Source organism: Ambystoma mexicanum, chromosome 4q, assembly GCF_040938575.1.
Source record: "Ambystoma mexicanum isolate Mex_15411 chromosome 4q, UKY_AmexF1_1, whole genome shotgun sequence".
In the NCBI taxonomy this organism is placed as follows: domain Eukaryota; kingdom Metazoa; phylum Chordata; class Amphibia; order Caudata; family Ambystomatidae; genus Ambystoma; species Ambystoma mexicanum.
The window spans coordinates 578,543,002-578,570,898 of NC_090928.1; the positions used below are offsets into that span (position 1 = coordinate 578,543,002).

The 27,897-nt window shown below is 44.2% G+C and overlaps 1 protein-coding gene across 1 annotated transcript in view; it reads left to right on the forward strand.

Moving 5' to 3' along the window:
- LOC138467267 (protein phosphatase 1 regulatory subunit 14C-like) overlaps positions 1-21,435 on the forward strand; it is a 677,926-nt gene extending 656,491 nt beyond the window's left edge. Inside the window, exon 6 of the mRNA XM_069607278.1 lies at positions 19,834-21,435. Within this exon, the coding sequence (XP_069463379.1) occupies positions 19,834-19,908 (75 nt within the window). The 3' untranslated portion in view covers positions 19,909-21,435. The remainder of the gene's footprint in view (positions 1-19,833) is intronic.
- Positions 21,436-27,897: the final 6,462 nt, after the last annotated feature.

Sequence of the window (27,897 nt, forward strand, 5' to 3'; positions counted from 1 at the left end):
GGTCTGTCTGTGCCAAATGTCATTAAAGACAATACTACCAATGCCATACTTACAGTACATAGTACACGCCGGCGACCCCTCCTGTGGTGCCGGACGGCTAAATTCCAAAGATTGTCGATCGCTGCGGAACAGAGCCCTAAAACAGCTAGACAATTTCCCAGGCATTTCTCAAAGAATTGGTGTTACCTGGTCCAATAATTGTGTCTGCAGATACAATACGCCAAATTCAAATTGTCAGGGTTAAATTAAGAGCCGGGTCACGACTGCACCTGACCAAACCTAAGGAGGACCGTACGGTTTACAAAGGACTTCAACTAACGAATTTTACCTGCGTTCGGTGGTTTCGGCAAATCTGCCCGCCTCGGAATTGGACCCTCGTCAAGATGCCGTGTCAGACCGCACGACTATCGCCCAAGGATCGGATCGTGCAGCGCTGCCGAGGTATCGCGTCTCGATCGGTCGGGCCCGCAGAATCACACCGTCCGATCCCGATTCGATAGTCTGCGTCAACCTTCAATGATCCGGCATCAATCTTGAGGGTCCCTATTCGGGCGCCAACTGTGGAAACAGAGAAATTGATATGAGGCCGGGAAGCCCAAAAGGAAACACACCAACACAGGTTACAAAGGACACACAAAGCGCTTTATTTCAAAGTTACAAAGTTACCAAAGTCAATTGACATGCGAATAGCTATTCGGCCCTCTGACTTACACACGAACCTTCAACGTTAGGTTCGCACTGAAAGTGGGAGAGACCGATCATCGGGATGCTCGGGTTTTTATACATTTTGTGCTGCATTGGCCAGCCCTCTTGCAAGTTAACCATTCTTGGAACAACGGCTAGGGTTCGTAGCCAGGTCGAACACGCAATTTCCATGTATTAGATCAGTTCCGCTGATACAGTTACATATTTACACCTAGGTTAAACAGAGGACAGGGTCTTAGTTCATGACCCTAACAGGTAGCCTGTGGACATATTATTCATTCACGTGTGCGGAGGTCACCATAGCCGAAGTCTTACTCGAAATGTCATTCGGCCTCCATTTTGTGATTCGAGGTGACTTCCACACCGCAAGAGTACCTAAAATGGCGGCTAAATCCAAGATGGCGGCTTTCACGATACATTAAGGTCAAGACCTTGCCGCGGAACCTATGTACATAGTATTCTTTTTGGCGGCTTGGCGTAGGCCAACATATATTCAAACAATGCGATTGGGGTCACAATTCTATATCGATTTCCACACTAGGACATATGTTCTAACCTTGGCTGTCTTCTTTTTCACAGGGTCCGAGTTTGTGTATGCGGAGTGTGGTGCTGAGCATCGGGATCAAGATCACTGGATGTCAGGAGATGGGTCTGCAGATGAAGTGATGAAGCGCCGGTTTTCTGGAGGTGAGTATGCAGGAGAATACCTGATTTCAAAGTTAAGTAAACTGGTCCAAGCGGCAGTGAGCGTCACGTTGCACGCGAGTGCAGGGTAACGCGAAGCAACCGCCTTAAGGATGGAGCAGCTTATAAAGCTGAGCTTCTGAAGCCACGCCCACCAGGTTCAGCCTGCCTGCCACACCCGATGAGTCGGCACATGAAGACCAGGCCTAGCGAGCCACACCTGATGAGTCAGCTCATGAGGATGTTCTCTGGAATAAAGGCTTTCAGCTCCTGGAATGTTCTTGTAAAATAAAAGCACTCCTGCACTGAAATAAAGTGTTCCTGCTCACATCTCTACATGTCCAGCCAGGGCCCCTGTGTTTATGGGTCCCAAAGGGACATAAGTGAGTCAAGTGACCCATTGCCCTCATCACTAGATGTGGTTTTTGTGTTCTGTGGCCTGTGGCCATGACAGCACTCCCCCTCAACGCCCCTCTCATGGGTGGTTTTCCCCCTGGCCCTGGTTTAGTGGGTTTATTGCGGTGGAACTGCCTGATTAATCGTGGAGCGTGGACATGCTCACTGGGTTCCCAGGTCCGATCTTGGGGTCCATAACCTTTCCAGTCTATAAGGTAGTTTAACTTGGACTGGGCCATCTTAGACCCTAGGATCCTTTTAACTTTGTATTCTAGTTCTCCTTCAACTATTTTGGGATCCAGTGGAGTATCGATCCGCGCACCTGGTCTCAATGGTTTTAGGAGGGAGACATGAGACACCGGGTGGATCCGCATGTGGGCCGGTAATTCTAATTTCATGGCCGCAGGCTTGATCACAGCCCTGATAGTCTAGGGTCCCAGATATCTGTGACGGAATGCCTGTGGTCCTTTCAGGGTGATGTTTTTGGATGCTAACCAAACCTTGTCTCCGACTTGGAAGTTGGGAGCTTCCCTTCGGTGTCGATCCGCAAACTGCTTCGGTTTCTCTTTGGCACTGGCAAGATGCTCAGCTGCTTCCTTAACCTGGATTAAGGTTTTGTGTAAGGTCGTTACAGCGGGCATTTCTAATGATTCCAGTGAGTCAAAAACGGATGTCCGTGGATGTTGACCGTACACTATGGAGACTGGGCTTTGTCCCGTACTGGTGTGAATTGAGTTGTTATATGCGTATTCTGCTAACCAAAGCATGTCCTTCCAGGTATCCTCGGTTTGTTGCAGCATACACCTTATGTATTGTTCGAGGGTCTGGTTAGTCTGTTCAGTCTGGCCGTCGGTTTGGGGGTGATGGCTTGTAGATAACCGGAGGTCGATTTTGGCAATTTTACAGCACCTTTTCCATAGTGCACAGACAAACTGAGTTCCTCGGTCTGATATCAATATTGATGGGACCCGTGTAGCCGGACAATCTGTTCCAAAAACCCGGTAGCCAGAGTAGAAGCAGTTGGGAGACCTTTCAGGGGAATAAAGTGGGCCATTTTGGAAAACAGATGTACAACGACAAAGATGGTATTGTATCTGTTACAGGAGGTAAGGTTTGTAATAAAATCCATTTGAGCATATGCCAACGTGCTCGGGGTACTTCTAAAGGATGTAGCAGACCTGCAGAACTGTTTTTGGGACTTGTGTTGTGCACAGGTGCCACAGCTTGCAATGAACTGGACAATGTCCTTTCACCAAGTTGGCCACCAGTAATTTGTCTTTTATTTTAGCTTGGGTTTTGGCTATTCCCGGATGCCCTTCTACTAATAAATCATGATAGTTTGAGATGATTTGATTCTATAATTTTTTTATCCGGGATGTACAATCGTCGTTGGTAGTATGGTAGGTTGTCCATGATCGTATACCGGTCTCCCTTCCCTAGCCATTCCTGTTGCACTGGTGGACTCATCAAGTGTTGCAGGTCAGATTTTAAATTGTCTAGAGTGGTGGTTGCGGCAGTCATGCCTTGGATTCGTCCTTCAGGGATGAGAGCCACGGCGTCTGGTGTAGTGAATGCCTCTTCTCCCTCACTCATGCGAGACAGGGCGTCCGCTTTTCCATTGCGTACTCCGTGTCTGTAGGTGATGACGAAGTCATATTCTGCAAAGAAAAGAGCCCAGCGGAGTTGGTGTGTTGATTGTGCTTTAGTGGTCTTCAGATATTGTAGATTGTGATGATCCGTGACGACGGTGACTGTATGTCTAGCTCCAAGAAGATAATGTCTCCAAGCTTTGAACGCTGCCTTAATTGCTAGCAGTTCTTTATCAGTGATTGCATAATTCAATTCAGGGGCTGAAAACTTGTGACACCTGAATGCCACGGGATGCACCTCACCTGTTTCAGGGTCTCGTTGTGACAGGACTGCTCCCATTGCTATGTTGGAAGCATCAGTTTTGACCACGTATGGTAATTCTGGTCGAGGATGCAGTAGAATTGGTGCTGTGGTAAATGCTTGTTTTAGCTCCTGAAAGGCTTTCTCTGCCTCTGCGGACCAATTAAATCATTTATTTTTCTGTAGTAAAGAGGTGATTGGGTGGACAATCTTGGAGAACCCGGAATGAACCGGCGATAAAAGTTGGCGAACCTGACTACACTCTATACTCCCTTTATGGATGTCTGTGAGGGTAATTGAGGATAGCGTCTACCTTGCGCGTGTCTATGCGTAAGCCCCATGGTGTGAGACTTAAGCTGAGGAATTCTACCTCTGTCACATGAAGGAAGCATTTCTCCAATTTGGCATATAGCTGGTGTTGATGCAGTTTCTCCAAAACTGGCCGGACATGGTTGACGTGGTCCTCCTTGGTGGTCAAATAGATAAGAATGTCATCAATATAGACAAGAGCGCAGACATCCAACAGTTTGCGGAGCATGTCATTCATGAAAAATTGGAACACAGCCGGGGAATTACATAGATGAGACTGCAGATGAAGCGATGAAGCACTGGTTTTCTGGAGGCGAGTATGCAGGAGAGCGCCTGGTTTCAAAGGTAAGTAAACTGGTCCAAGCGGCGGTGAGCGTCACATTGCACGCGAGTGCACAGTAATGCGAAGCACCGGCCTTAAGGATGGAGCAGCTTACATAGCTGAGCTTCTAAAGCCACGCCCACCAGGTTCAGCCTGCCTGCCACACCCGATGAGTCAGCACATGAGGATGTTCTCTGGAATAAAGGCTTTCAGCTCCTGGAAAGTTCTTGTAAAATAAAAGCACTCCTGCACTGAAATAAAGTGTTCCTGCTCACATCTCTATATGAGCCTGGCGCAAAAGGCCTGAGTCCAGCCAGGCCCCCTGTGTTTATGGGTCCCAAAGGGACATAAGTGAGTCAAGTGACCCATTGCCCCCATCACTAGATGGTGTGGTCGTTGTGTTCTGGGGCCTGTGGCCATGACAGTATGCCTCTTCATTGAAATATGGCTCTGTGCTGGTTGTGTGAATCTGCTCACCTGCACAGACGTTTGCAAAGGTATCTATGTTGATATTGCATATGTTGTGAAGTACTTTTTGTAGTTGACTAATTCATTTTGTTAGTGGTTTCATTCTGTTTAAAATTAATATAAATAATTTCATTTTGAGGAGCATTGTACTGTCTGAGAGCTTCCAGGATCAGTTTTCTGAGGTAGGTATTAAGGGTGGAGTATGATTTTTCCCCTGTTTGTATAAGGTTCTGAAGGATTCTGTGGTAGAACATTTTTTGTAAAAAGTTTTTGGAATGCTTACTTGTGGCTACTGGTAGTTGCATTCTTTTTAATAAATTTAGTTTTCGTTTTACATTTTGGAAGATCCCACTTTTTTTCCTGCTACCTAGTTCTGTTTTTGCTCCGTGACGGTATAAGCTGTTTTGTTTGAACTTTTTGTACAAAGTCTGCTAGAGGTGGATGGCCATTTTACATGGTTTGAGTTTTATCTGCTCTATTTCTGCATTATTTTGTATGGAGTTGCTTTTTGGTAGGCATTGTCTTGTGTCTGTTGGAGTAAAAAGGAAAGTGAGCTTGGAAGTTGTGCAGTGTATTTGTGTGTACTGTGCACAAGTGTCTGATTATGAGGGTAGGTATTCATAGAGGAGTGTGATTGTGCAAAGAGCTGTTACGTTTAGTTCGGAAGGGTGTACTGGTATGTGTGTGTGTTCCTGTGGGAAAGGTTTGCTTCAGTGTGTATGACAGTGTAATGTGCTTGAAGAAGTATGGACAATACAATGCTTTTATAAAACTAGTAGGTATTAATATACTGGTGTTCTGATGACAATAGAAACAGTGGACCTGGCAAGGCGCAATGAGTAAGGGTGAAGCGAGTGCTGCAGGGTTGGATAACATTGTCTAGGCTACAATACAACAACACTGCACTGTCTGAGTAACAGACAGAACACTACAACAGTACTGCACTTTGTTGGATGTGAAGAGTAGGATTCTTCTGGGTTTTATCTTCCAGCAGAGATGTCACTGGCTTTTATGAGGCGGTTCTTCACTGCAATTGCAAAAGAAGTGAGTTCGTGGGTGATGTGGTAATGGTACAATAATAACAGTAGGAGAACACATTGTTTTAGATTATACAAGGAGAGAGTGTGTGTGTGTGTGTGTGTGTGTGTGTGTATGTATATATATATATATATATATATATATATATATATATATATATATATATATATATACACGAGTGGGGACTTGGGAGTATTACATTATTGGTATGGGGGCCAGTCCTGCAGTGATAACTGTTCCCTATGGGGCTGCACTTTCATGTTTGAGATGTTTTTGCACTACTTGTTTTGGAAGTAATAGTAGAGTGAGAAAAAGGGAAGAAAGATGTAGAGATGGGAAAGGAGAATGTTACCGTGCGTGCAATTTTGGTAACTTTCTCACACAAATGCTCGCTACACCACTGCAGAAATTATTTTCTGTTTAATTTATTTATCCAAATTTACAGATGGCCCGGTTTCCAATGTACACATGCATGTATTTGATTTCCTCCCAATGGTGCACTTTGTCAATTGTGCAATGCATGTACTTGCCACGCTTTCCTAACATACATGCAGTTTCCCTTTTTTGTGTGTATTATGGGCATTTCACATAAGATCTGGCATTTGATTGTGCTGTGCAAATGTTCAAAATGTGTTTTTTTTTTTTTTTTTTATTTTATAAATCACAGGCAGGGGTGCTGAAATTGAAATATGTGGTTTGTAGCTGTTATGCTAGTGGGCAGTACAATAAAACTGTGAAAGCTAACAGCATTGTAAATAACTGTCAGTTGACGTGAGGAGATGGTACAAATGACAGTATGATTGAGTAGGTTATGCAGGGCAAGTGACCGGCACCCTGTTCAGATACAGTGCAATCTATGTACTTGCAATGCTTTGTTAACATACATGCAGTTTTCATTTTCTGTGTGCATTACAAAACATATGCATACCTGCAGTTTGTGTTGCTGGATGTAGATGTGGATGAATCTGGAAGTAGAAATCTTGGAGAGTTTTGCAGTACTTTTGGATGCAGGTGCTTGGGAATCATAGACCTGTGCTCTGAGTGCTTAACAGTACATTTGCAGTGTTGTACTGAGTTGATAGTTTGATGTAGAGATCTCTGATGTGATTGGTGCATGGTTGTGGGACTGCTTACCAGTAGCCAATGAGAGAGTGTTGCAAAGTGTGAAGTGTAAAGGGAAGAAGGGCCATCCCTGTGTTACGAGATCCGCGAACACTGTGGTAGCTCACGGATGACACGTGCTACATCTGGGGCTTCTCCAAATACAAAGAAGAGGGGGGGGATTTGTCCCATGAGCAGAAAGGGAGGGGACAGAAGACCAAAATAACACCATTGATCCCTAACTGCTATGTATCAAAGTCAACGTGATTAAATTGTTCAGAAAAGTACCAAACTATGGTATCATGCACTTTTGTGAAATTCTCTGAAAACAAAAAGGGCAAATTTCTAGAAAGTTATTTGAAATATTTATTTTTTAAACAAAGAAAATCCTTATACCACAAAAGCTGTAATAACGGAGAAGTATAACAAAAATTATAAAAACACTCAGAATTGTAATTCACAGTGGAAAATTTGGTTTAGTTTTAAGAACAAAAAAACAATCAATTATTCTTTTTGTGAAACAGAAATTTTTTTTTGTTTTTCAGAATTGTAATTCACAGTAGAAAATTTGGTTTAGTTTTTAATGACCGGTCTGCCTACGTGTAGGTGTCAAAAAAATATTTCAGAAAAAATCAAGGTTGACATCATCACAACAACGTTTCGGCTAACATGCCGCCTGTCTGGCCATAGTTTCTTTGCATAGTTGAAAGTTGCCTTCCTCAGGGCGAAAGAACCTCACAACAGTTTAACCCTCATTTTTGCAGGCTGTGGGTAAGTTAGAAATACAGGCGTGAAAAAAGGGGCTCAGGGGCCCACGACAGTAATGCCTGTAAAGCGGAACCGACAGGGCCCTTGGTGTAACTGCATCGAGTAAGGACTCGTATTGGAAAAAACAACAAATATGGATTAAATCCTGTAGCTAAATAGCATACACAGATGAAAGGTGGAGTATATAGTGCGGAGAGCACATTCCTCGGGTAGCCTGGTGTGGTCCCTTATCACTGGCATAAAAGGTGTACAACCTCTATATCGGCTTGACCAAAATATGATGCAGACGAGCGAGGGGAACAGCCATTCTTGAAAACCTCTCACATCTGGGGCTTCTCAGCATGCCTGACATGGAAATGGGACTGTGGGGATTAGCCAATCAGGTGTTAAGGGTGTGTTTTACGGGAAGGGCGGGTAATACCTTTTTTTAATTGCTGTGTTGGTTGTGTAGTGAAGATGGCTAGAGTTAGTATGTATAGTGGGAGATTCATTTGTATGTGATCTGGAGAGGTATTCAAAGGCAAGAGGGGTTTCTGCAGGTCTTTGTTCTCCAGGCCTAGAGGCTTTATGGTGCAGTGTGCCTGGCCCGCAATTTGCAGACACTGCTTGCTCTTTGCAGAAACATGGCTACTTTTGGTAGTCCTGATGTTTTGGTGGTGCACTGTGGAGGAGAGATCTTGGGCTACATCAGTGCCCCAAGTTTGGTTCTTGTATTGAAGTTGTTGGTGGAAGAACTAATGCTGCTTTTCCCTTTTGCAAAGGTGGTTTCTTCTGAAATACTACCAAGAGCACAATGGAACAACCCCAATGTCTTCAATCCCCAGCAATAAAGGCATGGGTATAGATTTGCGATGTGCTGAGATGTCTGTTTTCTCCGATGACAACATTCACTCCTTTAGTGTGCACTATTTTTCCGCAGTTGGCGTTTGGTTGTCCATTCTTGGAAATGCTCGTTTTTTTTTCAGAATCTAAGGGATGCTTTGCAGAGGTTGATGTAAGCCAGTAAGGAGGAAAAGAGGATACCCTCCCCACACCCCCCAAAACAATACAAAATAAAAGGTGTTTGTTTACAAGCACCTTTAAAAAAAAAAAGGCTGTTTTCAGAGTCACCACTAAGAGGAAATCTTCTACCCTGGTTAAAATGTCTTTCCCCACCCCCAAGAATTGCACAATATGTCCGTGGACACCGCGGTAATCCGCAGATCACACGTGCCACATCCGGGGCTTTTGAGGATGCAAGGCATGGAAATGGTACTGTGGAAGCCAGGGGATTGGTCAGTAAGGTTTACTGGATGTGATGTGCAAGGAGAGACTGTGGCAGAAAGTCTGTTTGCTGAGAGGAGTGTAGATGGCTATGGCTATGGTTGTGTCTTTCAGGAGGCAGAGTGTGTTGATTTTGGGGGACTTGTGGATACATTGGTTGCAGGTGTATGCAAAGCACTTTGGAATGGCTGCACATCTTGGATTCCCGCATCTGGATGTGCACTGGTATGGAGTGCATGGCATGAAGTGGCTGGATTTGCTTTCCCTTTGTACCACTTTGTTAATTTTGGAGGTAACATTTTAGGCCATGTTACTGAAATCTCTCTGCAGTTTGCGATGGAGGCACTTGGGGAAAGTCAAGGAGCTGTTTCCAAACTCTCGTAATTTTTTCGCGCATTGCCCAGACACAGGTGTGGCTACACTCTTCATCATTTGGACTTCAAATGGAGAAAGCCAGGCGCAATGTCAACAAGGCTGTTTGCGCATTTTTGAAAGATGTTGGTATGTCTTCCTTCCACAATAAAAACATTACATTTTGTAGCACCAACATTATCCACATAGATGGCGTCCATCTTACTGATGCTGGCAGTCACCTTTTTTTGCGCAATATCCAAAATGCTTTGCAGCCGTTCCTGCAAGCATAGCAAGCATGTGTGCAGTAGGTTTTGGCCACTTCATAACTTCCAAGAACAACCTCCATCCCAAAAAAGGCTCTTTTCAGAGCCACCACTTTCTCCCGTAAAAGAATGCAATGGTTTACATGCTGCCACACCCTGCCTGCTTTGGAACCCCGGGAAGTACTGCGCTGTCTGTGGACTTTGCAGACTGCGCAGGGACCTGGACCATTTTATTGGCAAATCTATTTTTAAACAGTGAAAGGTGGCTCCAAAAAGAGCCTTTTTTATTTTTTTGTGTGCATTTTTGGGGATTTTTTAAACACGACACACAAGGGAGGGGAGGTAGGATAGGGAAGGGGCCCCAACCACATGGATAAGAAAGGGCGGATGGAGAGAGGGAAGATGTTGGGTGTGCCTCATTGAGGTAGGGAGCACTTTCCTTCATGGTCCCGGACTGCAGCCTTGAAACCACTCTGGAACTGCTCACCCGTGCAGAGTATTGCATCGCAGTACACACACAAAACAGTGATCTTTGAAAGGTAAGGACCTACTGCGGTTCGTATGGCCTGCAAGGCTGCTTGAGGAATCCGCTGACCCACAGGAGTGTCCCTTGTGGTGACAGGAGCAGATGTCGAGGATGCTACAGTGGAACTCACCCTACTAGCCTGTTCGAAGGGGGCGACCCTCCAAACTGCTGCTTTGTGGCTGGATCTCGGGTGTCGCTGCATGGAGGTAGTCCCATAACTATAGAGCCCAGGTTTGCTGCAACTGCAGCAAATCTTGGCCGCACTAGCCTTGGGCTTGCCACCAACGGTGGTAAAAAGCCTCCACACCCAAGACTCACGTCGGCAGCTGGCAGTGGGGACTTCCACTCTCTCATTCTCTTCTTCCTCCACTGCATCATCGAGCCTGTTCCCCCTCTCCAGGCTCTTGGGAAGGTGGTGTTGGTGGGGGTGGTGCTGAGGCAGCAGATGCAACAGCATTAGATGCCATTATTCCGATAATCCAGCAATCCCGCAATTTGAAGCAGTACTGCAGCAATCCAGAAATCAATGTGGAATAGAGGCAGCCATCCAGCAATCTGGCAGAGTGCTCTGTTCAGGAAATCCAAAAACAGAATGAGGAGCAGCAGTGGGGTTTGCCCTTTTATAGGGCTGCTGGGGAGCCTTCCTTGAACAGTTGCACCATCCGGGGGGACTTCGAACCCCAAGCTGGACTCAAAAGCTTCCAAAAAGTGGCCAGATCGCCAGGGACATGCTCTGGGACCTCTGCAAGGGTGAAGTTTCACAGTAAAACACCTTGGAGTCACCCAAAAAGCACTTTTTTTGCTGTTCAGGAGCCCGGACCCTGTTGGAGAATAAGGGCCGACGATCAGTGTGGGTGCGATCACATGGTGACGTCGCGCATGTTAGCGAATGGGACAGCTGTCCAAAGGACCCCTATTGCATGGGACCCATTGTGTGCTATGGCATAGGTGTCCTACGGACAGGATTGGGATTGCTGAACTAATTAAAAGTGCGACATACGTGCAGGTCCGAACAGGCGCTGTGTTTGTAGGACCCAGGGGATGAGATGCGCATGCGCTCATGTGTCCACCGGACATGGGTAGGGTCCCCGAACTAATTAAAGTACGTCACCGCTTTGCAGACATGTCGGATAGGCACGTTGGTCATAGGACCCTGGGGAAGAGATGCGCATGCCCCCAAGTATCCACCGGACGGGGATGTTGTCCCCGAACTAATTAAAAGTACGCCACAACTTAATAGACATGCCGGACAGGCGTGTTGTCCATAGGACACAGGGAATGTGATGCGCATGCACTGTGGGGTCACCAAACTAATTAAAGGTATGTCACAGCTTTGCGGACAGGTGCATAATCCTACAGACACCTCCATTTTGAATGCAGACTTCCCAGATAGGTGCGATGTCCGTAGCCCACCTCCATTTTGATTAATTGTGGACATCCCAGACAGTCCCGCGCTCCGTGGACTCCTAACAGGGCTTTTAAACAAGAAAACACACACACAGCGCAACAGTATACACATAGAACTTTATTTACACACATAAATACACACAATTAGGAAAGGGAAAGGGTAGCAGAAATGGAAACATATACAGGAGAATTTGGGTTTTCCACAGGTTGGTCATCAGGGGAGGAAGGGATTGAGGTCTCATCATAATGTCTTTGCTTACAGGGAATTTGTGAGGATGGTTGGCTGGGACAGGGGGAAGGGGTACAGGTGCTGGTGGGGCAGTGGTATTTAATATTGTCAATTATAAGTCTGTAAACATTCTTTTAAGTCGCCAAAACTGTTCATCAATTTCTCCATTTTTGCCTGCTGACTCGCTAGTTTATTTTGCATACTGTTAGTTTGGTTTTCTATGTGCCCATGCACTTGTGGAGGAGCTGCTGCTTCTGGGCTATTACCTTCATTTCCCGTATTTACTGTTAAAGAAAATAAAATGTCTCTTGTACATGTGAAGCAATGTGTATTAATTCTGTTACTTTTCAAACTGCACTGTGTACCATTGGAGTTACTGTCTTCACTCATTTCATCACGAGGGAAGTTCTCCTCAAGCCACTCCAGGGTGCTTGCCATTTCTGTGTAAAAAAAGAGAAATAATGTTAACTGGTATTGTACACGAAACAAACTGCAGTTATAGGAAAAAATATAGTGTACTTACCACTTTGTAGTACAGTTCTTGCATGTGTCCCGCTGACAGTTGCTTCTCAGTTTGTTTGTAATGCAGCATTGAGGTAATACTGTTGGAAGCACAGGTTATTTTCCTGCTTGGTGCATTCCATTATGTTGCACACTCTATGCAATTGCTTTGCTGCTTTAATAAGTACAGAGAATGTAGACCTATTTCAGTTTTCCTTACAATTTACTTATGCCTTGGTCTTTAAAGATGTTCAGTTTCTTTGCTCTATGCTACAATAATGTGAAACTACGCCTGCGCTATTGGGCAGTGTGGATGCTACCCGATATCCGTGAAGTCGCATAGTCCGCGGACCCTGAGCTTATCGGCATCGGTTTAGGGGGTTCAGTATGTTGTATTGTACATCCATACAAATGAAGGGTATCCTGGTAAAAACCTATGAAATTCTATGAAAAAACCTTGAAGGGACGTTATGGTTAATTTGCGCTAAAAAAAACCTATCAAATTTCGTGAAAAACTTTTTTAAAGGGACGTTATAGTTACTTTCCACTAATAACAACCTATCAATATTATGGTTACAAGTAAAAGTGAAAACCCCCAGAAATTCGCCAGTTATGGTAAACTAAGCAACCATAACTCGGGCCACCACCTAGCACTGCCAAGACTAACACCCATGACATCATAGATGACATCACAAATCTCATTGATGTAGGCATTCATCCTTGCCGAGGGCCAGGCCCACTGTCATGCACCATACTTATTTATATGACAATTTTTTGTACTTACATTTGGACACTTAGGAAAACTAAAACACAAGACAGATTTGCAAAAGCATGCTTTCACGTCATTGCTGATGCTCCTTGCGCAGGTTTGCTGCAATCCTGTCCAGAATTTCGGGCTGCAGTCACAAGCAGAATTTTTTTCCCCATTCAAAACTATCCCAATTTTGAAAATCTTTACCACATAGGTGGCCATGGCCACTTTAACCCCATTGCCGTTCCCTTGTGATCATGGCCAGTAGCCAGATTGTTCAGGTCATGGCGGTTGGCCATGACTGTCTGCCTACTGCCCATGGCCACAGGCTATACCTCAGTCACCAAAGGTATATTTCTATTTGTTTTTACCTACTGTGAGAAACCAGAAGGTGTCTCACACGCTAGTCTAGGCGGATCTCTCTCTCTCAGGTTGTCAGGGCACAGCCGTCACCTTTTGGATCCAGACCCTAGGGTTGGACCAGTGCGGGATGATCACCTGGGTGAGGGTTCTTCGGGGAGTGGGACACCGGATGATGAGATGCGGTATCCCTCTCTGTGTAACACATTTTCCCCCTACTGCTTAATGGGATATTTAGAAACTCACCCCTCCGCCCACTTTTCCTGCATGAACACCTTTACACGGACAGCCCACTCTGAGAAAAAACACTCACACCCTAGCCGTGTGCCTGACATGTCCCAATAGTATGTTCAGGCAAAGTCCGGTAATTGACACTCATACTGGACTTCCAGTACACTTCCGCACACGGATAAAAGGCGGAGCATGAGAGCACACTCTGAGTGAGGCAAAGCACATGAAGGTTCCGCGGTTTTGAGTCGGCAGATGAATGAGAGGGTCTTTTCGGCAGGAAGCCGGTGCTTTCAAGAGACCTTCAAGGCAGAAAGCATAAGGCCCAGAAACTAGGCTGAAGAATCCTGCATTGTGTCAAGATATCGAGGGCTCTCACTCGTAACTGACCAAGGCGGAGAGGAGCTGCAGATGCCTTGCTATTGTCCTTGGCTCCACATACCTGGCGAGTTGGGGAAACCGATGCCAGTCGTGTTGAAGTCAAAGTTGCAAGCGGCAACATTGTAAAACGAACAAACATTGTAAAAAGCGTGTGATGAGAGACGCGATTAAAGCTAAATTGCTGGTGAATTTTTGAACTTAAGAAGGAAGGATAAGATATCACTGACAGTTGTCTGGCACCATGAATGTGCTCAATGGAACATCTCTGTATGGTATCCAGACGAGAGAAACGAAAGTAGAAGATTGATGTGAAGTATAATTGTGTAAAGTGAATCAAAGTGGTCTTGCGACTGTTTAAGCAAACCCCATTGCACATTCGAAAGTCTTCTATTTGAATATCGAGAGGATCCGAGCCTGGATGAGAGAGACCAAATTGTGAATTGTGAACATTATAGAAAAGGGGTCTGAGCCTGGACGAGGGACACCCATAGTCCAAGCCTGAAGGATGGAGACCAGTCTTGAATTTATGAATGTGACAACCCTGACATAGGAAAGGAACTTTTGTTTTGTTTGTTACTTCAGGCCCTCTGGAAAAAGACTGTCATTGCAAGAGAGACTTTGGCACAAGGCCCTGATGCCTATGTGTTGAACTGTTACCTCGTGGTCAAGAAGCCAGAGTGTGTGCGAAGGGTATCGACTGAAAAGCTTGTATCCAAAAGGTTGTACATACTGTTTTGCCGCATTCGGCATGGGTATAAAATACTGAATCTGAAAATACTGAGGTAGGTGAGCAGGGGTTGTGGCGGTGTCCCCTGCACTCCTACTTTGGTATTTTCGGGTGCGGGGGCTGCAGGGGTGTCCGGCGCATACAAGAAACAATACGAGGGACAAAAGAAAAGCTCCAATTGCAAAATGTGGCTGGGTGGGTCTCAGTATTTTGCAATTTGAGCTTTTTGTCTGCAATAATGTAACGTACATCCTGTGCGAAGCCCGCACGTGTCACCATGCCCCGTGTTAAAAACGTGGGGGAAGGGAAGCCAACTGCTCAACTACCCAGACATATGATTTCTTGAACTCTTTTCTTTTGCATACATTATCTCACACCATTTTGTATTTAGAAGTATGTATTGGCAATAGTTCTATTAGTATAGGCCCTTTTATTTTATCCACTAGGACTGTGTTATTATTATTTGATCATCGTAGTTTGCTCCCATCCTTAGATTTAGGTTTGGGTAGGTGTTCAATAAACACCCTTGAACTGTGAGCACTTGTGTCTGTCTTCACTATTTGATACCATGCCTTCCTTACCCTACATTATGACACTTTTCAAAAAATAAAACACTCATTTGCAAGACCATGCTTTCAGGTCCTTGTCAATGCTCCTAGCACGAGTTTGCTTCAAATCCATCCAGCACTTCGGGCTGCAGCCACAATCAGAATTTCTTTTCCCATGTAAACCTAGAGCTTCGGCCATACTGCATGCCCCAATGAGCAAATTGGAGTACACAATTTTGAAGTAATTGCAGGGTGGTAGAATGGATAGATCGCTGCGCTTGATCTAGTACTTTCATTATATTATTCTGTTGCTGGTGATGGGGCACTTTTGTGAAGGTGCCCTTCCTTCTTCAAGTGTTAGGTTTCAAATAGAAGAGTGATCCCTGTTCACCTGAGCGCTAGGTTATTCAGGAAGTAACTGTTGTAGTAATAAAGCAGTTTTGAAAACTATTGTTGGTGCTATATTTATAGTTAGAAGTCAGCCGACACGTGATTAGACATTCTAGGGTCTTTCTCAAGGTGTGTGGATTGTGGCCCAGTCGTTGCTGTGAGGATGTGGAACTGAGTCAGAGATGCAATCCCAATATCTTGTCCCGGTATGGTTGCAAATAAGGATGGTTGAACCACTGACCACAGGGGATCCTGGTTCGGCGTGCCCTGTAATTATTTGCTGATTAGCATTTTTGTCTCCGAGCCCGTTAGGGCTTACAGTGTATGCAGCGGTAGTCACAGCGATTTGTTGATGCAGTCCTGTCCAGCACTTCAGGCATTAGCCACGGGTAGAATTGTTTTTTCCCATTCAAACCTATCCCGATTTCAAAAAGCTTTACCACATAGCCGATCCCTTGTGGTCATGCCTACTTTAACCCTGTTGCCGGCGCTTCGTGGTCATGGCCAGTAGCCAGATTGGCAAACAATCTACCCCTGCCCATGGTCACGGGCTATACCTCAGTCACCGAAGATATAACACTATATTTTTGTACCTACATTATGACACTTTTCAAAAAATAAAACGGACACATTTGCAAAACCAGGCTTTCAGGTCCTTGTTAATGCTCCGTGCACGAGTTTTTCTGCAAATTCATCCATGTTTTATTTTTTGAAATGTATCAAAATATATGTACATAAAATAATCTTTTGTGCAGATTCGTCAAACGGCAACAAAGTTATAAGCCATCTAAAAATGTTGATACACCCCTAATTTTGCCCCCTCTTGACAAAATCCCACCAAACCTTTCAAAACCATTTAAATCTAATTCTACAATCTTTTTGTAAAATTTTGTGCAGATTCATCAAACGCCACTACATTTATAAACATTTCAAATATTATGGGACCCCACTCTGATTTTGCTCCCTCTTGGCGAAACCGCACCAAACTTTGCGGAACCATTTCAGGTCCAACGTAGCAATATCTCATGCAGTTTCATTGAGTGGGGCCAAAGTTTAAGCCATCCAAAAACTGCTTTTCACCAACGCTGTAATGCAGATATATGTATGGATGTCCCCGAACATCCGAGATGTCCCGAACATCACAGGGCCACCCCGTGCATCCTGATGATTTGCAGACTTTGGAGATGAAAAACACAATTTTCTTGCCATATTCCCATCCTCATCACCCTTCACCTCCCCAGAGATTGTTTCATTAGTTTGACAAGTGCAATGATGTGTTTTTTTAATGTTTGTAACGCAATGTCCGCGGACAATGGCGGCTGTCCACGAATCCAACATGGTGACCATTTAAAAAGTTTTTGATGCAACTCTTCTTTTTTGAGCAATCAGCGGGCGCATTCGATGCCCTCTCAGCCAATCGGAGGCCTGTCTGTGGACCGAACAGGGAAGTGAGTCTGTGGACCGAACCCAGATATCGAAAATTTTGTACCTACTTTTTGGCCATCTAAAAAAAAAACGACTTGACGGATTTGCACCATATTTACAAAAGCACACTTTTGGGGCCAAGCCGCTGCTCCTGGCGCAAATTATGTGAAAATCCATCCAGCAGTTTGGGCTGTGGGCGTGAGCAAAACATATTTTTTCCATTGCGTCTATGGGAAAAACCACACATTTTAGGATCCATCCTATAACGTTGCCCCCTCTGGACGAAACCTCACCAAACTTCGCAGAATCAATCTGACTGGGTCATATACTGTTCTTGTAAGGTTTTGTGAGGATTCATCCAGGGGTGTGGGGACAAAGCGATAAGCCACCCAAAAAGTGCTCCTCCAATTGGGTTGAACAACTTAACCATAACTGCACAATATATACACAGTTATCACAGTAATGCCAGCTTTGAGTATGTCTCGTTAGCACAGTAAGGCCCGATTCTGTAGATCAGTTTGCAGATTCATGCCAGATTCTATTATGCCCTATTTGCATAGTGAGGCCAGGGGAGCCAACCACATGACATGAATGTCCATAAAACCCCCCTGGTTCCCAGATTTGTGCTCTCACCGTGTTTTGTGCTGGGGTTTCCCAGCCTCACCCACCATTCTTGTCAAATTATGCCTTCTCTTAGTCTGTTACTTCTGTCAAAGCTAAGCTTTGTTAGACAAGAAGGGTGGGTGGGCTTGGCAGGTCCCAGCCATTCTCTTGTTAAACAGTGCCCTGACCCCAGTGCTTTTTCCCAACATACACACTTTGACATAGGGAGTGGTGCTGGGATGGAAGTGGCAGGTACAGACAAGTGGCCAGGTCCTGCACAAGATTTCATGGAAGGACTGGGGTTGTGTCGAAGGGGTGTAATTGGGCATGGGTAGGAATGATGCAGTGCTGGTGTGGTCGATGTTAAAGAGGTAGTTAAACCCGTCCAGTGGGAATTGCATTTCTTGTAATTCTTGAAGTTTGGGTCTTTGTATGCATGGGGGAACGATGGGAGTCATGGTTACCAGGAGAAGCACTGGATGCACAAAGCTGTATTCTTAGACATGATTGATCATAATATGCATATCTGTTCAAATGTATCTAATTTGGGTGAGGATTGATATCAAAATCCATTTTTAAACACAAGTGTCATGATAATTTCAATGGCTCATCATTTCTTAAACGGGGTTTCAACTTTGAGATTTGTTTTCTGGGATAATGAAACCAATGGTAGGAGGCCCTTAAGCCAATAAATAACCTGGATCTGCTGACGCAGAGCCTTCTTTATTTGGGTTTTCATTAAGCCACCGATCTAGTTGGTTTTATGAGGCCATAGGTTCAAAGATGCCCCATTAAGAGCAACAACGTTTCATTTGAATTCTAATGTTAGTAGGGCTGGCCCTGATGGTCATCGGTGAGCACACCACGAATTTAAAGTTGAGGAATGTTAATGCATTTATTTTCAACTATTTACCCTTAAATGAGGCTCCTGTGTGAGTGACCTAGTCCAGATAGCTTCGTGTTAGTGGGGTTGTATGTGTTTTCCTGATGTGATAAATGAGCCTTCCCCCACCGGGCACGGATGTCACATGACCGCCATGCTTTAAGGTTCACCCTGAGTTATGCAAAGTTAAAATCTATTGCTCTATTAAGTTAAATACCCACAAGAATGTACCATTGTTATCGCCACATTCAAATAGATCATTTTGATGGCATGATTGGCTATTTTACTTCTATTATATTTGCAAAATGCAAGCCATTCCCATCAAATATATCAGTGGCTTCATTCTTTTGTGCTGTATATGTTCTAAATAAGAATCTTTTATCTATTTAAACACTGCCAGTTTTATAGAAAAATGGTACTCTGACAGGCTTCATTTTGAACACACATCAATATTTCAGTGTTTAGAATGAAAATTGAATTCATAGGCTAGTGTTTTCTTCAACGTTGTTTTTCCTGGTTTACAGTTGGCATGGGTTTTTCTTCAGCTTTCAGTACATTGTTCCAATGTGACAAGGCACCACTTTACATGTTCGCAAACAATTTTATATTATTAATGTTGTGAACACTTATGGCCGTGGGTTTAGTATTTGGTTCCAAATGTTCTTGATGTTTGGCAAACTCTGTGCCATTTTTCAGGTGCTCTCTCACGGAAGCAAGTAACTGTTGAAAAATATTAATGAATAAAGGGGTGCATTAGTTTTGCCCATCTCGCTTTACGTTGAGGCAGTCCCCATGTTCCATGTTCGTTGCTGTCCATTACATGAGGTGGCACCTATTGACTTGCTTTGATCATGTGTGCCCCACTTGAAGAAGCAGTGCAGCTTTTCAGCTGCCCTTTCATTAGTTGATTGTTTTGGGTTCCTTTTATGTGGCAACTTCAATAACAATAGTTTGCATATTCTACTAAAAAATGTTCATTAAAAGCTGCTGCTCCAAAAAGTGTACATCAGGTAAATGATGTTGCAGGTTAATTTTATACATGTATATTCCAATTGCACTGAACGCCATACTACCTGGCAAACTGTTACTACTTATATGAACATTGGGTGAACCATATCGGGTATTGGGTTTAATTTGGCTCAATTGCTTGTTATAAAATCTGTTTAGGTTATGAAATTCTAATAGTTTTCATGTTGAAACACAAAGCATGAATGTTTTTTTTGTTTACTGTAGTATGAATTGATTTAAGGAAATAATTCAATGCACAAGTTTCATGAGATTCATTGATTCTGAAAAAAAACTTTTCTTTTCAGGAATTTGTCAAAGAACTTCTGAATCGGATAAGAGGAATGAGAAAATTAAGTCCTCCACAAAAGAAGGCTACATAAAAACCTACAACATCATCCTTGAAAATCTGTGGAACGAGAACTGAAACTTACCATACAAGATCTTTTTAGAAAAAATATTCATCTTTATGTGGAATCCCAATTTTGTTGTAGAAAGGTTGTTCACAGTTCCTGTTTTCAAGTGTTTTTTTAAGTTTCCGTTCGTTTGGCTGATTACGTTTTTTTTTTATATGAAGACTGTTGATGTTGGAAAGCTGCCAGCCTATTGCACAGAAGAAAGCGCACCAAAGCGGTGAATATTTTTCAGAGAATCGATGTCGCCAGGTCCTGCTGGGAAGATGTTCAAACATGAGGACTTGGAAAAATATGTTCAATTTTGGGGTCTTAAGATTTTTCCACTTCAATAGAACTGTTTGAACAACTGATTTGTGCAGCTGTGGACTCCTGTCGAACTGCTTGAACGTGTACAGAACTAATTTATCACATGAGTGTGTGCGTGTGGGTGGTGTCACTTGGAAGCTAGCCATTGGAAAAAAATAGCAGTTGTGCACTATTTTTCCTTTGTCGCAGGGTTTAGAGAGAGCAATAATCAAAGGATTTGGAAAGCGAGTGTCTTCACTGGTTACATTATGTTAATCCCCGATCTGAGAGGGCTCAACCATTCAAAAAGATAATTAATTCATTTTGGAGGTCAAGGGCTTAACCTGTAGAAGGTGTCCTAGACAGTTAGATAATTTGCCAAATGTTCATTGTTACCTATTCCACTGCGATATTAGTGTATAGTCTGGTGTGTGTTGCTTAGGTTAGGATAATTGCTGCAGTCAGAACACATTTTCTATTATCAGGGGCTAATGCTACAGACGTCAGCTGCCTTATGTGCGTTGACCACACACTGCTTCTTTTTGTTCAGCCAAAACTGGTAAGTACTGTACCTTCCATCTCAAAGAGTGGGGGGTAACCTTGCTTTTTGATTTATGAAATCGACACGCAAAAGTAGAAGATTTTTCAGTGGATCCCTGATTTTTTTCATGGGAACTATTTCCACTCTTGTGCCTTTCTCTCAGTCTGTTTTAGTGTACCAATTCTGGTGTGGTTTGTGAAACTATACTTACCTCCAACACCCATATGCCTCCAAAGCAAAACACATTCTCGCAATGTAGACAGAATTGTTTCTTTGATCACTTGAAGACACTGCGCATTGGTAACTGTCCACTTGGTTGTGTGACCCTTCACAGGATCAGTATGAGGGATTGGTGGTGTAGTTGTGATTTTCACACTATTAACACCATGTGATAGAGGAAGAAGGGAATTTGAAGCCGCTATTCTAAGACAAAGGCACAAGAGTTCAACTTTAACTGCATGTTGCACAGGGTACATCAAAGTCAACACTGATCTAGCATTTTTATATTATGGGTGCTCTAAACATATTTTATTATTTTTAAGAGCTGTAAATGTTTGTGAAGTTCCCGTACACTGGCAAGTTTTTATTTTAATGTATTTAATTTTGTAACATTTATGATGATTTATTTACAAGATATTTGCTGAAATAAACACTGAAAAATACATTGATTCTTTTTACTTGTCAGGAAGCTTTTTTGTAGAAATGGGAGTTCTGAGGTCATGTGAGTTGCTATCATCTGATGTCGTAAAGGAGTTATTTAACCAGCTATTTCTATGCTTTCCCAAGTCATTTCGATTACAATTATGCAGAGTTTCAAAGAGGAAGGAAGCGAATACCCTGAGGCCAGCATTTGGGGTTCTCATACAACTTGGATATACACACAGAAGAAGGTTGCTAATTTTCAGAAATAATGAAATCTAGACATTTGGACAACAGAGTAGTAACCTCCAAAATTATTGTATGCTCTAACCACAACATGGTATCCCTTCCAAGGTTCCATTAGCTGACAGGTGGCAAGTATATACACTGCAGCTGTGAGGCTTAGGGATGTATTGAGGAGTGGGGGACTCTTGAGATTTTACCTCCAAATAAGGGTGATTTCTGCAATTGAAACAAAGTTTCCAATTTGTTGAACAATATGGCGTATACTCTGCTCTAGAAGAACCAACGGTCCAAAAGGTCTGAGCAAGTTTGCTGAGTTGGCCCCATAAGGATAGTGTCAAGCAAAGTCACGCAGTCGCAGGAATGTATAGTGCCTTTGCACATTTCTTGGAGTCTTGGTTGGTGTGGTCCTCCAAGACCATGGTAGTGGATCAGTATTTTCCCTTTTCTGCATCTCTTCTTTGGACAATAAAGATGGCCTCCAATAGTTGTTGGACTCCTTGTTCCCTCATGTCTCTGCAGTGAGTGATTGTGTGTGAAGGTCTCTCCTCTGCATTAGACTTCTCCTGACTTACCTGTTCTGCTTGGGGCTCCTCTTGTTATTACCCACAAGCAGGACCTGGGCATTTCTGGAGAGCGTTTTCTTCCCTACTACATGGGTACTAACACTATGGTCTTTGGGGAGCTTCTAATGGCCTGCTCACTGTCACCCTATCCTATATCCAACACTGGCTCTTTGGTGTTGTGGGCCTTTGGTAGAACGTCCAACTTGCTCTGCCACCCTCAAGGGATGTAACATAAAGAGCCTATTTTGCCTTTGTATTTTGGCAACCGTTCAATTACTTTCTCCCTTATTCTGGCTAGCTTTTGTCTCCTGTTCCTCAGCAGGCCTCTACTTTTGCCCTGCATTCTTCACCTGGTTTCTCGATCACGGAGGTTCACTGGAGTTAACCTACTCTTTCCCTAGCCCTGTGACCTACCAGCTCCTTCCCTCATCCTTGCACTCCTGTTCATCCTGCTTTTGTTCCTCTAGCTCCTCCTGCTCACTCCTGCTTCTCCACCTCCTCCTACTTTTCCCCTCCTTCTCTCCGAGCTCCTGCATTCCTCACACATTCTCCACACCGGAGCACCATTCTCTGGCCCACAAAGCTAGTTGTGTTTTGCTCTTTTATAGTGTGGGTAATAAGAGGATTGGGGCAATGATGTTTCTTATTGACTGCCCCAGTCATGCATGTTTCTTTACGTCGGCTTGGCCATTGCACCCACCTTGTCACCTTGTGGTAGATTCTTCACCTCCTTATCTCCAAGTGAGGGTAGATGCAAATGATTGCATTTCAGCTCCTCTTTGAGTCCGCCATGTTAGAATCAAGCTGTGAAACTATTTTGGAATCCCTTGATGGCATTTTGCCTGCATGGTCTGTTGGGAATTCCTTCCCTACTGATAATGTGCCTTTATTTGAACACCACATCTCATTAAGTGCTTGCATGCCATTTCAAGCTCTACAGAGTGTTTTTCTCTGCAGCATGGTAACATGGTTCAGGGCCCATGTCTGGCTTTTTCCTTAGGGCATGAGCAGTTCCGAACGGGTGCTCGACACATACACCCAGGACTTCGCTTAGTCAAGGGGAGGCATGTGTCTTCCCCTAAAACTGTCTGCGTGAGACATTTGTAACCTTGCTGTGGAATCCCCACTGGCTTTGTAGGAGGCATAGGTGCTCTTGTCCTTTTTTTGCCTGTATTTGGAGAACTGGACGAGGTTTGGGGAAAACCCCTTTTACTGCCTCCGTGACTTATCCCAAAGAGAGTTGCTTCCTGTGACCACTATAGTTCCCCCGTTTCCCTTTGCTTTATGGGGTCGTACTGAGTGATCCGAGTACCATTCAGAAGCAAATATTCCGAAAGGCTAGCATTGCATTGTGCCTTATGGTTTACATCGCCCAGTACACATCCTGTTGGTGTAGTATGCATCTGTCAAAGTCCATATTTAAATCTGGAAGGTACATCTCCTTTTAACTGGGAATGTTGGTACACTTTTTGTTGCAAGATTAGATAAAATCCGTCAGAATGGCGATATGATACATAATACAGATTTGAATAAAACGTCAATCTTCTGGCTATCTAGTTTTGAAATGGTATTAGGCTGTGTGCATTGCTATATCATTTCACTGCTTTGATGGGTTGGGCAACACCTGAATCTCCGGAAATAATGTAGGATTCAATGTCTTAGAAATTGGGGAGGCTGATAAACCAAACAATCTTATAGATAGATTGAACAAAGAAATTATATTGCACTGGGAAAATTACATTTGAACGGGAGTGAGTAGTGCAACATGGTTGGTGGCTAAACAGCAGCCCATTCCTCCAGCCTTCAGTGCAATATTTTAGATTTCATATTGGGCCTCAGTAAAGGTAAAATATGCTCAGTTCTGGTGAATCCTCAGAACACTGGACATGTTATCTGGCAAAAGTTAAGCGATGGTGGGTTGGAGTATAGCCAGTGAAGGCACGCCCCTAAATGTTCATGCCAGAAAAAATACAACCTGCTAGGGAAAAAAGGCAGAGAGATTTCTTGCAAGAATAACAAGTTTTACTAGCCCAAAAAATTGGTAGTCCAGCAAAGAACTCTGCTGCATGAGAATGTTCTGCCAAAAAATAATACAAGCAGAAGGTCATAAGGAGACAAATCGTCATTACTACAATAGACCAATACAGTAAAAACCTGCATGGCTGGTTGGTGAAACCCTATACATGGGGATACTGATCCATAGGGGAGACCATGCTGCTATTGGTCCCAACACTGTCTGTCCTTCCATCACTTGGGGTCAGCTGGGCTCATCTCAACAGGGAATGAAGGTCACGTTCCTCATTAGATACTATTGTAAGACAATCCTACTCTATCATTATGGCGTGCACCTGGGAAGCTCTGGGACTGGCACAGGGGGAGGCTTAAGATCCTGCTGACCCACACATTCTTCTCTCATTCCAGATCGCACCATCTGTCTGGTATTATTAGTAGTTGTCAGTATTGGAGTTTGGCTTTGTCAGCCTTGTACCCCTTGCGAGACAAGAATTGTAGAAGGGTGATGGAGTCTTTATGACAATTTTGCTCGATGTCACTGCAGACTGTCAAGTCGTCCATGTACTGGATGACCCTGCTGGGCACAAGGATGTTTCCTAAATCTTTGTGTAATATTCTGTTGAATGTGCTTGTGCTCTCGCAATACACTTGGGGCAAACAAGTGTGCTCGTAGCGCTTTCTGCCATGTCTAAAGGCTGTGAAATACTGTGAGTCATGGTAAAAGGGTATCAAAAAGAAGGTGTTCTTTAAATCAACCACCAAAGTGGTTTGCTTCTTTAGGGATACTACACAAAATGGTGGCAGGGTTTGGAACTAGAGGAAACTCTTTCTGTACTAATTCATTAAGTGGGCAGAGATCATGGATCATTCTCCAATTGCCCCCTGTTGCCTTTTTAACACAGTACATGGTAGTATTGCATGGTGAGGTAGAGGGCACTATTATCACTTGGTGAAGCAGGACCTGTATCGTGTCTTTTAAACCCTCTTCCGCCTCCCTTGATAATGGGTACTGTTTAACTCTGGGTAATATTGCACCAATTATTGGTGTGATCTGTACTGGGGTCACTTCCTTTAGTAACCCTACGTTATGTGGGTTTGTCCACTATTGTGCTGACAAATATTCTAAATCAGCTTGGATGAAGGGATGTGATGCGACAACCACCATTATTTTGCAGGGGATGCACATTTCTAGTATTTCCCCGTCGTTATCATTGTCTTTGAAAAGTTCTGCATCTGTCCCTTCCTTTAGGGGTACGGTGGGATCAATGCACAATACAGTACTCTACTGGCACGTCCTCTCTTTTCTGAGAAAAACCATTCTTTTTGCAGATACTCACAACCTTTGATAGTCTAGGGACAGTATTCTGCCTGCTACCAATTCTGTGGACACTACAAGCTGGAAAATGAAATCATTTGGCACTATCCAGCAGGCTTTGGCAATCTGTGTCACTACTTCTACGAGCACTGTTATGCCATATATGAACATGTCTGCGTCAACGGGTATACCTTGACCACCATTTCACGTGCCTTGGTGTGTATTATGAGCATCGTCCTCATTGCACACAACTCTGGTGTGGCGCAGATGAGGCCTTGTCCGTGAATGAGATTGTCATGTTTAACTTGCTAAGCCTGCTGAGCAAGTTGACAGGCAAGCTCTCATAATACAATAGGGGAGCGCATCCTACCTTTCCTCCCATTTTCCCATCCAAATCTTTAGTGTATGGGACCAAAGAAATAGCCCCAGAGAATCAAGGGTTTTGCCAGATAACGAGAAGTCACCTTCACTGATGCATGATTTCTCAGCGCCCCAATCCACCATAAAGATGAATTTTTTGTTTCCTATCTCTGCCCCCAAAAAGGGTTCCTTTTCTGGTTTGAGGGTCATTGACCGGACCGGACACGCAAGTGCTCTCTGTGGGCTGTCCTAATCAGGGTAGGTATTTGTCCCCAGGAATGAGAAGTGTATGATGCTTGCTGGAACTTGATGTGAGGTGGGTATTGTTGCATTGCCTGCTGTGGTTGTTGCTGTGGGGTAGGCCCTGGTATCTGTGGGGGCAACTGCATGTATGCTTGATGTATTTCATAGGGTATGGAGATCATTCTGGGCATCAGCACCTGAGGTGTCCCTTGAGGGGCATACCAAACATGTGTTGACCATAACTGTACCCCATCTCCTGTCTGCTTCTACATTCTCTTAAGAAGTGGCCCCACTTCCCACAGTTCCAACATTGTCCTCTTACCCAGGGTCCCATTCCTCCAACCCCCCCCCTCTCTGATCCTCGCAACCCACCTTTTCCTCGCTTTTCTCCTCCTTGCCACTTGCCACTGTCGGCTGGGTATTGTGTGTTCCCGCCCCACTGTTCTTGTCCTCCTTCTGACTACAACGTGGCTATTCTGCCGTTTGTGAAGTTAGAAGTGTATCCTGCCACTTCTGTCTGTGCAGGCGTCTATACGGACGCCTCCACAGCTACATTTTGATCATTTGTTTTGATCTAGTTTTGCTTCCGCTTCCTCTGCCTGTCGCCTCTGAGCGGTTTCCTTTTCATGTTCTTTTATTCTTCTGCAATGGTGCACTATTATGCTCTATATTTCAGGCCACCCCTTTGCCTCAACCCCCACAATTATGTCTAGTGCCTTTTGCACATCTTTGTGCAGGTCTTGTTTGACAATAACATTTTCAAAAAAGGGTATTGAATGGTTCCATGCGTTACCCGTTTCCGCTCTCCAAAGCTCTTGGACTTTAAAAATGAACTGAGCAGCATCTTCATCATCACCCATGGTACATTGCACAATAGACTGCAAGTCTGTGTGTCTGGAAAGGCTTGCTGCAGCGCATCCCATATTTTCGCTCTAATCTTATTAAAGGAACCTCCATCGGGTGCATTATTGCTCAGTTACTCCCGGGTACCCCCATTCACCCACACATCGGCAGCCTGATCTCTGATAGTGTCTACCAATAGGCTTTTGATGCCTCCTACTCACGCCATTTGTTTTTTGAATGCATATATCCATTTCCCTGCAACCGCCGTAAGGGCCAGGCGTGCCTTTTATTAAATTGTTTTTGTCCATCTGTGCCTATGGCACATAGTGCTGTCTCCCAGTACCCTTATATATTAGGGGCGTTACATTTTTTGTTTACTTCCCTGGCCCTTCTTTGCACTTCCATTTTTCCTTGCTATTGCCATCCAGCCAAACCTCTCTCTCAACCTGCCGTCCCATAAGCTCTCTAGTCTAGGTGTACATTGAGGTGCTTGCTCTGCCTCCTCATCCTCATCGTCCTCTGCTTCATCAAATGTACTCCACCCATATTCCTCTCCACTATGGGAACCAAAATTCTGTTTCACCATCACGCTCTACATGTAAAGTTTTTATGGGAGCACTGTCTATCCTGAACAAAGTCTCCTGACTTCCACTCTTCCGTCCCCTGCTCTGCTGGTTTGTCTGCCGTAGTCCCTTTCTGTGCAGCCCTCAGTCTGTTTAGTTCTGTGCGGGTTAATGCTACTGCTACCTCTAGATCTCTTTTATTGATGTCTGCATGCGCTGCGACATCCGGTGGGGAGGTATATACAGGGTGGTGGGGCTGTCACCGTTCCCGACACATAGGTTGGATTTGTGTAGCCCACTGCAGGGCAGGCTGCTAAGGGATATATTCCCTTGTGTCCTGTGGAT